Source organism: Morone saxatilis, unplaced genomic scaffold (assembly GCF_004916995.1).
Source record: "Morone saxatilis isolate NCDOM2014 unplaced genomic scaffold, NCSU_SB_2.0 Contig17, whole genome shotgun sequence".
Lineage (NCBI taxonomy): Eukaryota > Metazoa > Chordata > Actinopteri > Moronidae > Morone > Morone saxatilis.
The window spans coordinates 28,462,765-28,474,836 of NW_023339729.1; the positions used below are offsets into that span (position 1 = coordinate 28,462,765).

The following is a 12,072-nucleotide window of genomic DNA, read 5'->3' on the forward strand; positions in this document are numbered from 1 at the left end:
TTACATTATATAGTTCTGGGATGGGAAGATTTTATTTTATTTCAGAACAATTTCTTTATGTGTCATGTGTCTTTATTGGATAGGACAGCTGAAGATAGACAGGAAAGGGGGAGGGAGAGAGGAGAGGACACGCATCAAAGGGCCACAGGTCTGATTCAAACCCATGGTCGCTGCAGCAAGGATTCAGTCTTGGTAAATGGGGCACAACATAGTTTGTTTGCCAAATGCTAATGATAGAAATATTGTTTTTTATCTCATTTAAAACTAGCACTCTGCATCCATCCAGTTTACAGCTCACTTTAACTCTCACAGTTTTGTTTGTGCTGGACAGCATATCAACCCCCCTCTAAATTTAAAATCTGAAATTTTACACTTTCTTTTGTTGTATTTCATAAGTATTCTTTCTTTTACTTCATATACTCTACAACATGTCAAATTGAGTGTCCCACTAGTGGCAGGTGTTGATTCAGTTTTTTCCTCAAGGTTCGGCAGTAGTGATCCATGGGAAAGACTGTCTCACTCATATCTTTCACTAAGATACTGATCCAAGCAGTCAACCAATACTATTCCCTTTTATATCACTCTGTACTATTATGACATTTTATTGGGTTTATATTGACTTTTGTGTACACTACCCACTGTTTTGCTGAAACCTAAAAAAGAATTCTCCCATTCCTTACTTCCAGTTATAGTACGCCATCCGAGGCCACACCCTTCAAAAGTGGTTCTTGCTTTAGCAAACACACAAAAACAACCAAACAAATATGTTTACCCCCTAGTAATTTGCAGTGGAATTCACAATAATAATCCAAAAAAACCTGCCCTCTGAGCCGCAGTTGCCGCTGTTGGTCGTGCAGCCCTTTAAAGAGACTCCCCTTAATTTTAATCTCTTTTTCATTAGGAACTGAAAGGGTATAATCTGTTCTATGAATATATAATTAGGTATTTGTGTTTCTATATCGTCTTTCTGGGTATGCTCAATTGGCAAAGTGACCTCAGTAGAGTTGAGTTTAATTTAGTGTTTAAATCATGTCTTCTGAAGGCACTAGTCTTATTGAAGCCAACAGTTTATCTGAGATGAAGAAGCTGCTCTTTTTTTAACTATCTAAATATCATATAGCCTACAAATACAATTTCTTTTCAGATTTACTCTGACAGTGATTAATGTTTTTTCCAACTATATCAGTGTTCGTAACATTGTCCCTTAATTTCCATTGTACTTTACATTATGAGACAATAGTGTCAATCAATATCACACTCAAAATGAAGTGGTTTTACTATACACTGGTGCAGTTTTACGTATCCTTCATCCACTGTGAACATACCATATTCTCCAAACATGGAAAAATGCAATTAGGACACAGGGATTGCTTCAACAGACTAGAAAAGGTTCAGTACACTGGGATTTATACAGCAGAAGCTTTATCAGGAAAAGCACAGGTGTAATTAATGACATAATGGCTGCATGCCATTCAGGTGTGTTGTTCCCCGAGCCCTGGCATTTATACACGCAGGCTCACTGGCATGACTTACTGGGACACCTAAATAGCATTTAGCCATAAGTAATGTAATTAGATACACCCGTGCTTTTCCTGCTTTGATAAATTAAGACACCCATTAAATAAATTTTTCTTCAAAGGCAGGTCTATCAGAAACATATTTTTGTAAAGCTCAGTCTGGACTGCAGCTCCATTATTTTATGTCAGAGCAGACCTACCTGAACAGTAAAGTAACAATTGTGTCTGTTGGTTTTCCATCGATACTGAACCAGGACTGTCCATTGGTTTATATCTGAATTCATAATGTAAATATTCACTTGGTAGCCAATATTTACCAAATGTCAATAAAGCTTACAAGTTGTATTTTGTATTCCTCATTGTAAGTTCTTTATTCCAATGTACTGTGGGTATGTAAAAAATGCTGAATCATCAAGAAAACAGCCAATAGCTAAAAGCAGCAAAGCCATGTAATGTCTGTTACTTTGAAACCGTTATTTTGTAATATTTTCCACTGGTATCTGTCTTTGACTATAAGTGGAAAATACAAAAAATCCTGTTTTGGTTGAGGTTAGTGTGGGCATGAGTGTAATGAGGTATTGAGAGATACATGCTGTGTGTCATCAGCTTCTGTTGTTCATGGAAAACCATTCTCAGTTTTTGTATTTAATGTTTCTCTATGACAACATCCCTGTACATTCAGAACTGACTCACAGCCTCAAATGGACCTAAATTCCTCAAATCCAAAAGGTAGAATAATTCTAAAGCCCTCACTATTGAGCTCATGAACATAACTGCACCATATAAAACCATATAAAAGTGACTTTATTTTTAAAGCCAATACCATTCTTGATGAGACACAAAATCACAGGCATTTTTAACATTAATTCAATTTAATACTGTTCTTTTTCTCAGCATTGCTTTTCTGGCAAACACATAAACAAAAATGTAATTCACAAACACAAACCTATAAGAAAAACAAGACGTTTCCCTAAATAAAAAAGGATGGTTCTTTAACAAGCATGTTGAAAATATTTCAAACATTTCCTGCTCCTCTCACTGTCGAAAGCAATACAGAGAGTCTTCCAGTTGATATATTGAGAGAGAGCAGATATATGAGCATCTGCGTCTATGTTTATACTGGAATATTGACAGAAGGAAGAAAGTAGTGAAGCCAAAGAATAATACATTGATTTTGGACAGTGGATGGAGTGTCGAGCATGGACTCAATTATAAAGCAGACAAACGTACTGTAGTAAGTGTAAGCAGAAAAAACAAGCACACACACACACACCTGAACAAACTAACTGATAACACAGTCTTCCAAGCTTTTGGCTGTTAGATAACCAAGAACTGAGGAAGGTCTTTTTTTTTTTTTTTTTCTTAATCAGACTAACTTGATTACATTACATTTCATGTTTCTTCATTCATTCATGTTTCTTCATCAGAGTGTAATGCAATATAATGCAATGTCCTGTGAGGCAAAATAAAGGCTTGTTTGTTCTTGAAATACACATCAGCATGTAATAAGAAACTACAAGATGTCAGTAAGGCTGTGCACCAATGTTGCTAAGGCACTTCTCTGTAAACCTATTTATACTTTGCAATTTAAGATTCTTTCTCATAAAAGAAAAAGACAAAACACAGGAAAACTAACACTAAAAGCTTGTGACAATCTCAGCCCCAGGAAAGGAAAAAGAGAACAAATACATCAGAATTGTGCATTTAGCATGTACATTTCACAGTCTGCTTGGCTGAAAACAAGCAAAACAGTCTCTAAACACACACAAGCCAATAATCCTTGTTGACCAAAACACACTAGATGGTTAGAGTGGAGGCACAGAGATCCAGTGAGAGGATGTGAGAGAAAAAAACTCTAGGGGTACAATGTCTAGACTCTAGACCATATCTCAGAAACGTTACTGTCAGCCGCGCCAAGAGGAAACTAATGCCTAAACTCCCTGACGCTTACAGCAAATTGCCTTCGAGCTCTTTGAACTTACTTTCTTTTCTCGGCACGCGTGTGCTGCTTTATAGGAGTGGGCTTTGTGGCAAAAGGCCTTTGAACACAGTTTTCAGAGTTTTGTCGGTCTGTGGCTTATCCTTATGTAGTGTTGGCAGACCTGGCATAGACAATAAAGTGTCTGACACCTTAAAGTTACATTCACTAGGTGAGTTCCTCAGACATATTTTGGTGAACCTCATACAAATATATTCTGTACATGACGTAAAGGTAAGGAGTTTTAATTATTTTTTTTTATTAAAACATTTAAAATATCATTTGATTACTGTTTATTGGTTATTGTGCTGGTCTCAAGTATTACTTCGGCACTCACTGCAAAATACTCTGGAAAGTTTTGGCTACATGTATCCTAAAATACAGATAGAAAATTATAGAATCCATGAAGACTTAAGTCGGCTTTTTTGAGGGAAAACAATTAAAAATGTTTCAGCTCACAGCAATAACAATACTGAATGGAAGGCAACAGCAAAAAGCTAAAAAAAAAGAAATACAAAAACTCATGACAAAAACAGAATATCATTATATAAGCTAGACAGAACAGCCTTCCCATCACAGCACAGAACAATGCAGGCCAGGTCGATTCTCAATGGCTCTCCATTAAGTCCATTTATCTTTCACAGCAAATGTATCTCCCACAGAGCCAAAAGCTTTGGGATGTGTGGAGAGAATTATGGTTGATCTGCTGACACTGAAGAATCCAAATCTGCATCTGAAGAAACTTAAAGTTTTGTTTCAGATTAGATCATTAGATCAACAGCAAAATATACATTTTATACAGCTTTTATGGTCATCAACCTATTACTAAGCTTTGCAAAATATTTTTTTCAAAGTTTTGTTATTGCATTTCCTTATGCGACCATCAGTCTTGTGGCAGTTTATGACTGGGACACTGTAAAGGAAAATAAATATTTCTTTTCAGTGCAAGTTCTTTTCATAATCCCCATGAAGCAGTTGGAGTTGGTCGAAAACCCATTTTGGGTGTGACGTGTGGTCAAGTCATCACACATCTGCATGACGGTTTTCATTCAAACCACTGTCACTTCCTCCAGTTCTGTAGCCCAGTGTTGGGGCACTTTTCTCCATACTGTATCTCCCCAAATCCAGCAACAGGATTACAGCTCATTCACATAGTTTCATTTGTATAAACCATCGGTTACAGTTGTGTCATTGCAAAAAGGCACTTCCAGTCTGCTACTAAGACCCTTCTAGTCGATTGCACTTAGTTTCATCACTTGGTAAGGTTTTATCATCATCAAACTCTGCTAGATGACTTAAAACCAAATCCTGATCATTGTCCCACAGTGGTTTAGCACAATTCCAATATGCTGTAATCTTAAATTTATCATTCAGTAAAACAGATTATCCAGTCTATAGTGTTATCATTTGGACAGCAAAGGATAGTAAGTGCCACTTTTCAAATTGTGGATATCTGAAATTGGAATGGAAATTAGATTTTTAAACACTACTTGAGCCATAGCGGGGCCTCACATGTCCGGATGGACAAGCCCACTCTCTGCAAAATCTTACAAAGTGTTTGTATTTTATTGCATCTTAGAAATATGATGGTTTCAGGGATGCCAAATTGTTATTTGATGGGCAGTGTCCTTGCATCAAAGGTACCTCATAGTCCAAAACCCCATTTTGCTGCAAAGATGGAGGTGGCTGAGGAGTGTGACAGCGGTCAATCTCCGGCTGTTTGTGAGGAAGTGTACCATTTCCCCCATTTTCCAGGCAGGCCTTTATCCCCTCCAGTTCCATGGGATCAGGATCAGCTGGGCCAAGCTCCAGCTCCATCCCTGCCTTGGCCTGCCTTCTCTTCCGCACACAGATAATTGTCCCAGCCACCACGGCCAACCCCAGCACAAGTGCCAGGGCAGCCATAGCAGGGATGAGAGTGTATGTCAGCGGGCTCTGTGATTTCACCCTGGGCTCTAAGGATGTCAGTGGCACCCCTTCAGTGCGAGCCTCTGTACACGAACCTGTTTCTACAGAGCTGTTTGCCCTAGAGTTGCTTCTTTCACCCAAGGGACTGGCACAGACTGAGTAGGTACAGTTGGGTATCAGACCACGCAAAGTGTACTCAGGGTAGGTTGCAGGTACACGTAGGATAATGGGACGGCGGTCAGGCCCTGAAAGGTTGCGGTAGGTCAACGTAATTCCACGGATGTGCGGCCTTGTCTCGATGAAGCGATGCAGGTCAAGAAGGATGGATGTGGATGTCACCTGCCGTGAGCTGATAGCATCGAGTTCAGCAGGCATCACAGGGGCAACTACTGAAACTTCTGTTTCTGAAGGTTTTGGTGGCTCCGGGACCTCATCCACATTTTCACAGTAGAGGCCAGAGGTTCCTGGGGGACATAGACAGCTAAGTTCAGCCAGTGGGTCAAAATAACAAGTACCCCCGTTGAGGCAGATGTTTGGTGGGCAGATGTTCGGCTCGAATTCCCCACTGGTGGAGCTAGGGGAGACTGGAGGTTCTGGTAGAAGGACGAAGGGGGTTTTTGAGGGGATGGTTTCCTCACTGGGTGGAGGAGGAGGAGAAATAGCATTGGTATGTGTGGTTTCTGGAGATGTGGTGGGCATTTGGGGAACAGAAGTACTTCCAATTGGGGAGCCAATCGGCACTGTTGTGGTAGGTGGACACCCAAAATCTTTGTGCTCCAAAGCTGAAAGCTTCTTCCCAGCATTAACTAGAGGGAAGTGACATCTGGTTTCCTCAGGCCTACCCAGATTTACTTCTTTCTCTTTCAGCCAAACAGGGAACCAGGCTAATGGACACAAACAGTTAAATGGATTCTCAGCTGCTGTAAGGAGTGTCAACCTGGGGAAAGTCTGGAAGAAACTCTGGGGAAATCCCTGGAGATTGAGTGAACTAAGATCCAGTTCTTGAAGTCCAGTCAGTTTCTGAAAGTCCTCTACCCTGAGCTCTCCCAATGGGTTGGCAGCCAGGCTGAGCTTGATCAGTCCTTTAAGAGAGTCCTGCTTTAGGGCCTGGGGAACCTCAGTTAACTGGTTTGTAGAGATGTCGAGCTCATGGAGGTTCCGCAAGGAAGCTATGAGATCTTCATCCACAGAGGTAAGGCCCAGAGAGGCCACCTTAAGCGCCTCCAGGTTAGGGGTCTGGAGGTCTGAGGGTCCCAGGGCTGGGATGTTGTTGTGGCTGAGGTCTATAAGCAGTAGCCTGGGAAAATGAAGGGATGGCAGAGAGGTGAGCTGGTTCCCTTGGAGCTTGAGTTCCAGTAGCATCTCTAAACCACCAAAAGCTTCTGAATGGATGCTCTGAATACGATTTGAATAAAGATACAGCCTCTCCAGCTGGACCAACCCAGAAAAACTGTTTTTCGAAATGTGGGTAATGTGGTTAGAGGACAGGTCTAAGTTCTTCAGCTTTGACAGCATCTCAAACACACCATCTGGAATCTCTGTAAGCTCATTTTGGCTCAGGTCTAGCATCTCCAACTCCCCCAGGCCTTTGAAGTCATCTTGGGACAAAGTGTCAATGCCATTCTGGAAGATGTAGAGATTTTGAGTGGTGGTGGGGACACGGGGCACAGTGTTGGAGTGTCGTTGAATGCAGAATATCGAGTCCTGGGCCTGGCAGGAACAGTCTGCTGGGCAGTCAGAAGATAACACCAGACCAGATGAGAGGAAGAAGAGCAGGAAGTAAGGCAGCATGGTGACGTCAGGCCTAAAACTGAAAGACATAAGACAGAGAAAATAGTTAGTGTTAATTACCATTTGCTTACTAAGCTGGTTATAGCCAAAAGTGAGGCTTTAAGTAAGAAACAAATTGAGACATAAAATAAACTGCAAATAGAAAAACTACTCACTACTGAGTAATAAATTAAGGTTATGTAAGAGGTATTTTTCTCAATCTAATTCCTAAAGCCTAATTCTATTTGCTCATAAATAAATGCCTAAGGAATTTTTCTTTATCCTCTCCACACGTGTCCATACACTCATATTCAAGCATGCAAGCACACAGTGTGCTACAGTGAAGTATAATACAATGAATACAAGCACGTTAGCCTGATCAACAAACCTTAGCTTCCACAGACACATACACATGCATATAAACAAACAGTAACACTGACTGTTCTATCCTAGTGAATTTGCTGTTTTATATTCTTGATGAGCAGAAACCCCAGGGATCACGACCCGTAGGCCAAGGCATCGGGTTAACACAGCCCACCCATTCACCAAGTGAGAAACCCATTCAGCCTCTTCCCTGTGTTTATGTCACAGCCCTTCGCCCGTGAAACCCAGTCTGCAGTAATGCAGCTGGACGGCAGCACCACACGGCTACTACATACAAACATAACCAACACAAATATGCTGTGAGTGTGTTGGCACACACATACACACACACGTACACTCAATCACATCTCTTGACATATTTGCCGAATCATGTTACCAAAAACACGGGCACCACACACAGGAATGCAGGAAACTGAGGGGCAAAAGGTACTGAGAGAGGGATAATAAGGTTGGGTGACTTGCAGTGACATCTTAAAAAAATCAGACAATTAATGTGTGCATGTGTGAGTAAATGTTAGTGCTAAAAACCATAAATCTTCCTTTTGAACCTAGAGTCAGTTAGTCAGCACCTCATTATGAATTGCCATGCAGTGGCTGGATGGTGCATTGGGGAGTATAGAGGGTGTATTGCCTCCATTGTGTAATAAATGTTGTGATTCTATTCACAGTGCAAGAAGATAAACAATCAAAGTATGTATCCCTTTCTTTTCTTCCCCTTGTCTTGAAATACAATATTAAAGTATTGTACATTTTACCATTTGGTTTATGTTTTACTGCAGTGCAACTCTTCTTCACTTGGACTACCACAAAAATCACTTTTGAACTGGATGAACTTAAGGTTGTTTTATATTTAAGATGTAGCCACAGGTAGAATGGGATCGGATGTTCAAGTTATATAGGCATAAGTGCAAACATTGCTGTGTGGTCAGCACAAATGATTTAGTAATCAGAGGATCAAGTCTGGAGACTGTGACCGTAACTCCAGACCAGTTGGAGCCCAAAATACTTTTATTCCAACTCATTTGATTTCATCAGGCTTATTCTGGACAGGTTATTATAGTGTGACACAGTCCAAGAGTCACAAAGACTGAAACTTGAGAGAGACCCTGGCAGCAGTCAAAGAGAGTTCAACTCAAGGTGAAAAAGATAAAAACAAAATTAATTCAGAAGACTTAGACATTTCATTTGGACACACATGAATATATAAAAATATAAAATAACATAGAATAGCAGCATTTTCAAACACTTTTCAAACACACTTCCAGCTCTACCATGGAGTAAAAAAGGGTATACAAATGTCTAATATGCACTGAACTTAAGAAGTACATATCTGTGAATCACCCATTTTCCATCCCTATTTCCTCTCATCTCTTCTTCCCTGTTCCCTCTGACTTGGTTTGTGTAAGTAAACTCTTGCACTTCTGCCCTTTCCAAGACTCCTGAGGTGGAAGTTGAGGAGAAACCTAAGATGTTTTATTAAATTCAGGAGCGTACCTCCGGCCCCCCGCCTCCATTCTCTTTCTGCCCTCTGTCTCCTCTATTTATCCCCCTCTCTCCTCATAACATACAAGGTCAGAGCCTGGCTCGCTTGGCAGGAATTTACAATCTTCCCTCAAAATCAGTCTTTATTAAGTACAAAGAGGAAAAGGAAAAGGAAAGACTTGGACAGAAATGGGGGGAGAGGGAAAGAAAAGAATAAGTAAAGAACGGTCTATTGAAAGAAAGATGACTGGTATTTCAGAGGAACTTTTGGGACTTCAAGAGCAGCTAATATAAACCAGAAGCTGCCAAAGCAGACAATCTTGTGGTGGGGCTTCAGTGGCATATACACTTCAGAAAGATCAAACCTTTAAATCAGTCTAAACAATAAGCCAAAAAGCCATGCTTAATTGGTTGTTTTCTGAATACTAGTTCTCTGCATGGTTCTAATGCTTTTCTTTGTTTCATAGAAAATAACTACAGCATACTAACGAATGGGTGGCAAAAAGGCAAAACAATGAGGTGGAACACAATGAGTTACGAGTGTGTAGAACAAATCTCTCTCAATCTGTCTTGTCTTGTTGTAAACCACAGACTAATGTCTGTTACGTTTTATAAATCAGTTTCCAATTACAATTTGGTTTCCGTTGCTACTTGTTGGTACAATGTCTTTCTGTCTAGGCCAAAACTTGAAAATGGAGGGAAAATCTTTTTAGGTATGAATGGGCATGTCCTACACTGAAATAGTATTTTTTTAATATGTAAAATAAAGTTTTCACAATTTATAAATCCAAGGAGTTATAAAACTCAAACATTAAGCGCTTTAAAGTTGTCCTCAGGCTAACTTTCCACTGAATGAAATCAGATCTGAATCCAAGTGACGATACAATAAGTAGAATATATTTTGAATGAGGACTTTAAATATATAATTTCCAGAAACAGATACTGTGTAATAAAACATTTGCTCTCACATGTTCTCGAATGTCATCATCTTCAAGTGTTAATGCCAATATGACAGCGTTGCTTTTATTCTGTGAGAAAATAAGAGGAAATGGCAAAGCAGCTAATGTAAAAAAATGTCTGGCATCATGTAAAGTCACCAAACCACTGTCACATCAATCACAAAGAAAGAGCTGTTATCACCAGCATGATACTCACTATACGGCATAAAGCTAATGCAAACAACAATGCACAACTTGAGGCATACACACACAAAATGAAGCTGTCTGCAGTCCGACAGCATGCTCCAATGACGACAAAGTATTACTGCTATGACAAGGCATTAACTGTTTTTGTTTGAGGTACACGTCAAAGCTTAAAGACACGCTCTGCTCCAGGATCTGTCGTTGTGTGCAGTCACTTAATGTTTACAGAACAGTAACAGAGTTATAATAAGAGCTGTTTGTCATTCCTTTAAGGGTGCTGCTGCTGGCACATTGGCTAAGTGAATAATTTGATGACAGAGAAAGAGAGAGGAATGAATGGAATATGAATGAAAGAATAATTGTGTTTCAGAGTCTAGAAAGGATTTTTTTAGAAGGCATTGCTTTTGATTCTTACAGTTCTTACAGTTTGCATATCATAAAAAAAGATGAACATAACAGGTTCAGCCCTTTGCACAACTCTGGATATATTGTCTCATAAAACACTTGCCTGCAATTTCAAATCCCAAGTAATCAGTGTATATGTGGTCTTGTGGCTTTGCTGTTTCAAAAAGCCTGTGTCAGGACTTGCACTGGAGGTAAACCCTCTAAATCAGAGAAACACAGAGCTGTGTGCTACATACTGCTGGGTGGTGAGGCAGAAACACCTTCAACCACAGAGGATAAGGATTCAAACCTCTATGACAGCAAGCATCCGCCCTGCTGAAGCATCCCAAAGAAACTGAATTCCTCCATGCTTCAGGACTACCGCTCTGTAGCTGAACCTGACCTCTGACAAAAGACAAAAGTTTTCCTTCCACGCTTTTTTTTAATTATATGTAATGAAGCAAATTTTCCTCATAGTGGACTAATTAACTAACAAACTTATAGCATATTGCATGATTTAAGTTTTATTTTCTGGACTTTTTAGAGAAAGTTTAGTCTTTCACATGCAGCCGTAAAGTGGTATCAGAGTAGTTTTATGATGACAATTATGATAATTAGCGCTGTATTGGTGCATCCCTACTTATAGACTGTTAAAAAAATGTTTAAATAAATAACAAAGTTGGAAGTCTAAAGCTCTTTAGATAAGCATCCAGTGACAAATTTGCAGAAATTAACTTGTAGGAAAACATACTAAAGTAAAAAAAAACATTTATATTACTTTAATCACAGCTGCTTCATATAAGCTACACCTCCTCTATTTTGAAATTGGCTTGGCTTTTCAAAGGAATGACAGGATTAGTGGGAGGGAAACAAGGCTGCAGGAAGAGATGAAGTAAAAAATAAATTACTGCTCAATCTGTGCATGTCTATTTTAAGTACTTATCTCTTTTTTAACATCTTGGACCTCTTCCTTTGTTTGATATTGACCGGGTACCTACATCAAGAAGCCAAGAATCCGCCACGCACCATATTAACCATAGTAGTCAAAACATAGGGTGCACTTTCCTCCTGCATTACACTACATTCACATAACTCGGAGTTGCAAAACCAGTTCTTGTTGCTTCTTCATGAATTGATAATTAAATGTGACAGAGTATTTTGCTGTTAAGACTTCACAGCACACAGTATATCCTCAGCTATTTGTTTGAGCGTAGATAAGGCTGCATGATATGAAAGAGAATCAGTGCTGTCAAAATGACACGAAACAGGTCAACACGCACCCGAGACCTGCAGAGAGGCACAGCGCACAGCCATGAACACACGTACATTCCTGCACATGTTCGCACCAGCAGACACACACACACACAAAGTCTACAACACAGCTGGATTCTGTTACCCACAATACACTGCAGCCATCTCTCACTGTGAGACAGAATGAAAGGCCCACATAAACCTTCTTCCTCCCCCGTGATAAGAGAAAGGTAGAGAGAGAGAAAAGAGAGAGGGA

General features: G+C 39.9%; 1 protein-coding gene and 1 long non-coding RNA gene across 2 annotated transcripts in view; both read right to left on the bottom strand.

Moving 5' to 3' along the window:
- Nucleotides 1-2,370: 2,370 nt before the first annotated feature.
- Nucleotides 2,371-12,072, bottom strand: part of LOC118327242 (vasorin-like) — a 29,655-nt gene continuing 19,953 nt past the window's right edge. Inside the window, exon 2 of the mRNA XM_035660531.1 lies at nt 2,371-7,213. Within this exon, the coding sequence (XP_035516424.1) occupies nt 5,071-7,194 (2,124 nt within the window). The 5' untranslated portion in view covers nt 7,195-7,213 and the 3' untranslated portion in view covers nt 2,371-5,070. The remainder of the gene's footprint in view (nt 7,214-12,072) is intronic.
- The window catches only part of LOC118327243, a 27,488-nt gene continuing 17,786 nt past the window's right edge, over nt 2,371-12,072 (bottom strand). Inside the window, exon 2 of the long non-coding RNA XR_004796680.1 lies at nt 2,371-2,790. This is a non-coding gene — a long non-coding RNA (uncharacterized LOC118327243). The remainder of the gene's footprint in view (nt 2,791-12,072) is intronic.